The 4,130-nt window shown below is 54.7% G+C and overlaps 2 protein-coding genes across 7 annotated transcripts in view; one reads left to right on the top strand and one right to left on the bottom strand.

Annotated features, from left to right (window-relative positions):
• The window catches only part of Cacnb3 (calcium voltage-gated channel auxiliary subunit beta 3), a 13,362-nt gene extending 11,609 nt beyond the window's left edge, over positions 1–1,753 (top strand). For all 3 annotated transcript variants that reach the window (XM_031354891.1, XM_031354883.1, XM_031354901.1), the window contains exon 13: positions 499–1,753. In XM_031354891.1, the coding sequence (XP_031210751.1) occupies positions 499–813 (315 nt within the window). In that variant the 3' untranslated portion in view covers positions 814–1,753. The remainder of the gene's footprint in view (positions 1–498) is intronic.
• A 640-nt stretch (positions 1,754–2,393) lies between these two features.
• The window catches only part of Ddx23 (DEAD-box helicase 23), a 21,520-nt gene continuing 19,783 nt past the window's right edge, over positions 2,394–4,130 (bottom strand). For all 4 annotated transcript variants that reach the window (XM_031354914.1, XM_031354933.1, XM_031354923.1 and 1 more), the window contains 2 exons: positions 3,562–3,736; positions 2,394–3,219 (listed from right to left, as the gene is read on the bottom strand). In XM_031354914.1, coding sequence (XP_031210774.1) covers positions 2,996–3,219; positions 3,562–3,736 — 399 coding nt within the window. In that variant the 3' untranslated portion in view covers positions 2,394–2,995. The remainder of the gene's footprint in view (positions 3,220–3,561; positions 3,737–4,130) is intronic.

A 4,130-nucleotide genomic window follows, 5' to 3' on the forward strand; every position in this document is an offset into this window, starting at 1 on the left:
TTCTAAGTTCGAGGCCAGCCTGGTCTTCAGAGTGAGTTCCAGGACAGCCAGGGCTACACAGAGAAACCTTGTTTCAAAAAACAAGCTAAAAAGCAAAAACAAAAACAAACAAACAAAAAAGATTTATTTATTATCGTATCTAAGTACACAGTAGCTGTCTTCAGAGGCACCAAAAGAGGGCATCAGATCTCATTACGGGTAGTTGTGAGCCACCATGTGGTTGCTGGGATTTGAACTCACAACCTTTCGACGAACAGTCAGTGCTCTTAACTGCTGAGCCACCTCTCCAGCCCCGAGACTGGATTTGTAAGCATCTAAAGCTCCACTTTCTGCACTTGGCTTGGAAAGCGCCCCAGCTTTCTTCTTCCTTGCATTGCTTACTCTTGAAAACCTTGGAATTGAGAATAGGGGAGGGAGAGCCCCACCTCCCTGCCAGAGCCCTAGGAGGATCAAAGGCCAGACTTCCCTTCCCTTCCTTAGCTATTTTGTGTCCCCCAGAACCAGCAGCTGCTGGGGGAGCGAGGGGAGGAGCACTCACCCCTGGAGCGGGACAGCCTGATGCCCTCCGACGAGGCCAGTGAGAGCTCCCGCCAGGCCTGGACCGGGTCTTCACAACGCAGCTCTCGCCATCTGGAGGAGGATTATGCAGATGCCTACCAGGACCTGTACCAGCCTCACCGCCAGCACACCTCGGGGCTGCCCAGTGCTAACGGGCATGACCCCCAAGACCGGCTCCTAGCCCAGGACTCGGAGCATGACCACAATGACCGGAACTGGCAGCGTAACCGGCCTTGGCCTAAGGACAGCTACTGACCACCTCCTGCCCTACCCTGGCAGGCACAGGCACAGCGGCTGGGGTGTCCACCTCAGGCAGGTTGGAGTTAGATTGGCATTAGGCTGCCGTTAGGTTCAGCTCACACAACCCTCTGCCCAGCCCCAGGTCCAGGGCTGACTGTGGTCCCAAGGTTCTGGGAGAAGCAAGGGGCCCCCTCACCTCCTGGGCACAGTGACCCCGTAGGTTCTCAACCAGGTACTAGCCGTGTTCTACATCCTTGGCACCTTCCCCTGCATAAGAGGCTGCCCCAGTGGGCAATGATCTCAGGCCAGGATCACTTAGCAGGGGCCTTCCAGCCAGAATGGATGCCCCTCTAAATAGCAAGAGGGTGTGAGTGTGGGCAATACAGCATGAGGAAGAAACGTGGTTCCTAAGTAAAGGGACTCCATTCACGTCACTGCCACACATCAGAAATGAAGCAATCAGAGCTCAACATGGCGGCACTTATGTCCCATCAGCTGGGGTGGGCGCTTACACCTAAGACTGGAGCAGTACAGGCGAGGCAGGACAGACAGACTCACAGCTGTAGCTCTGTTAGAAAATGGCCCTCCTCACTAAACCAGGAAGCTTAGCATCTGGCAAGACTAGGGAACTGGGGCATAGTCAAGCCAAGAGCCAGCCTGGACTGCGGGGGAGGGTGGAACAGCTTCCGGCCCCCCTTGCTTTTCCCATTCTTTGCCCTTGCATCTGTCATTTCTGTTCTTTCCTTCCATGCCTCCTGCAAGATAGGGGCTCCCTGACTCATAGCTGCCACTTAAGTTAGGGTTAGACGAGAGAACAGGACTCAGTGGACAGCCCCAAGAGGCTGCCCACCTGCCTTCCCTTGCCTTATGGCTCTAGCGTGTGACCTACAGAGCATGCTCCATTAAGAACCCGCCCCACCTCATTGTCATCTCCAATAAAACACCGCACACAGTCCCTCAGGTGTCTCTGGTCTGTCCGCTCTCCGTAAGTCTGCAGAGGTGAAGCATTCTGGCCCTTTCTCTCCAAGGACTCATGAGGGGAGGGAACCAGAAAGAGGCACGGACTCATGAGGGGAGGGAACCAGAAAGAGGCACGGACTCATGAGGGGAGGGAACCAGAAAGAGGCACGGTATTTATGGGCACACCACACCCCAGGCCTGCCGACTGGAGGAGGCAGTTGTCAGTACACAAGGGACTTGCTCTGAGAATCGAGGAGCGACAGAGTCAAAGCTTCCCACTGCCCTCCTCAGGCCAGAGGGCTCTACAAGCAGCTGTGAAAGCAGCTGTGACTTGAATACTTGCTCCCTTTGAGGGGCAAGGAGAGCATGTGGCTGAGATGGAGGACTCAGCTAAACCCAGCCAGTGACCAAGGGAAGCCAGGATCCAGCACATGTCCGCTCAAGTGCGGGTCTAGCCGCTCCCTTTCTCACCCTAGTTCCACAGAGAAGCAGAAGAGAGATATACTGCCATCCTGCGGCCATGTTCCCCCATCTGCCCTCAAGTGCCACCTACAGATAAATGTCCAGTTGAGAAGCCAGGCCATCTTTCACTGTGGTCCTGACTTCTGTTTCCCAGAGAAGAGTAGAGCTAGGGGGTTGACACTTTAATATACGTGTGTTTATTCTCAGAACATACAAACTTATCTTCTCAGAGAATAGAAAACAGAAATTTCACTGACTTAATGATGGACACAGCCAGCTAATCCTGTACCCATATCTTAAAAAAAAAAAAAAAATCCCTGGGGAGGAGGTGGTGGGTGCCCAGAGTGCACAGCACCCGTGGCGTCAGGCTGCACACAGTTCCAAAGGCTTTAAACTCCAAATGGGAAACCAGCTGTCAGAGTCCAAGGTCCACAATCCTGACGGATGCCAGATCCCCTGGGTCACTCAGGGTAACTACTGCGGTACAGTCACACAGGTGTGCTGAGGAAGTCCCCTCCAGGTGACTAGGTGTTTGTTCAGGCTGCGGATAGTGCTAGGCAGCTGCCCCACAGCCAGGACGGCAAGGCTGCCGTAATTATGTTCCTCTGCCTCCTACAACACCTTTCTGTCCCTGTGGAGCCCGTCACAGGCTTCCAGACCAGGGGATCCGACTGCTTCCTAAGGCCAAGCCCAAGAATGAGCCTGGAAAGGGGCCTGAGGGCTTGAGAGCAGGCACCAGCATCAGAGACGGCTTCAAGTCCACGCAGGTGCTGTGTCAAGCAAAGATGGTCTCTTCCCTACGCTTCTTGGTAAGGATGGTGCCTGGCTTGTGTTGGGCATCTGGGTGGTTCGCTAGCTCTGGAGGGCAAGACGACACCGGGCTCTCCAGGATGGCTTGCTTCAGTTCATAGAACACGGCTGAGTCCTCCTTGGTGAGGAAGGTGATGGCTACGCCACTCTTGCCCGCTCTTCCTGTGCGGCCAATTCGGTGAATGTAATCTGGGGAACAGAAGGATATCACTTGGGATCAAGCCAGATGTCCTGGTGAGCGGTACCCACTCTTACGGGGACATCCACCCCACCGACCTCTATGGGCAAGCCACCCACCTCCTGCTGTCTACACCGGTGAAGCCAGAGTGCTCTGCACTCTGCCCATCCCCCACCCCACTGCAGACTACAACACACAACACGAAGGCTCTCCTAGCCAGTGCCACTCTTCACGCACCATCAAGTGTCAACCCCAGACTAAAGCAGAGGTTTGTTCCCAGTGCACCCTGACTGAGGGAGAATATGAGTAGTCTCTCCTGACCCTCTAGTGGAGCTACCTTCACAGGCACTCACCTTCAATATTTTTGGCCATATCGTAGTTGACAACCATAGACACATCTTGGATATCAATACCTCGACCAGCCACATCTGTAGCCACCAAAATATCCTTGGCTCCAGCCTTGAGGTTGGATAATGCAAACTCTCGCTGCTCCTGGCCTTTGCCACCATGCAGTGTGCAGGCATTGTACTGTAGGGTAAAAAGCAATGGGCTCAGGGAGGGGAGAGGGAACATGGAGGTCCGAGAGCAGAAGGTGGGAGAGAGCAGACTGTAGGCTCAGTAAAGTGAGGAAGGAACATGGGAGCTAGAGCAAGGAGTGAAAGAAACCATGGCGTCCTGTGGGGCAGGCAGGACAGGGACAGAGGCCTGGTGTGCTCAGATAAAGAGCCACCTGAAGGAGAACCTGACAGGATAGGGGTGGGGAGGAGATGGGCTACGAAGGCTCAGGGCGTCAGGAGCCCAGTGGATGGTGCTTTCCCCTGTGAGCAGTACAGGCCTCGTCAGCAGCACCTCTCCCTTCCTCATCTCACAGTGCTCACCTGAGCACAGAGCTGCTGCCTACACTCTCACTCTGCCATGCCAG

The sequence above is a fragment of the Mastomys coucha genome, unplaced genomic scaffold, assembly GCF_008632895.1.
Source record: "Mastomys coucha isolate ucsf_1 unplaced genomic scaffold, UCSF_Mcou_1 pScaffold11, whole genome shotgun sequence".
NCBI lineage: Eukaryota > Metazoa > Chordata > Mammalia > Rodentia > Muridae > Mastomys > Mastomys coucha.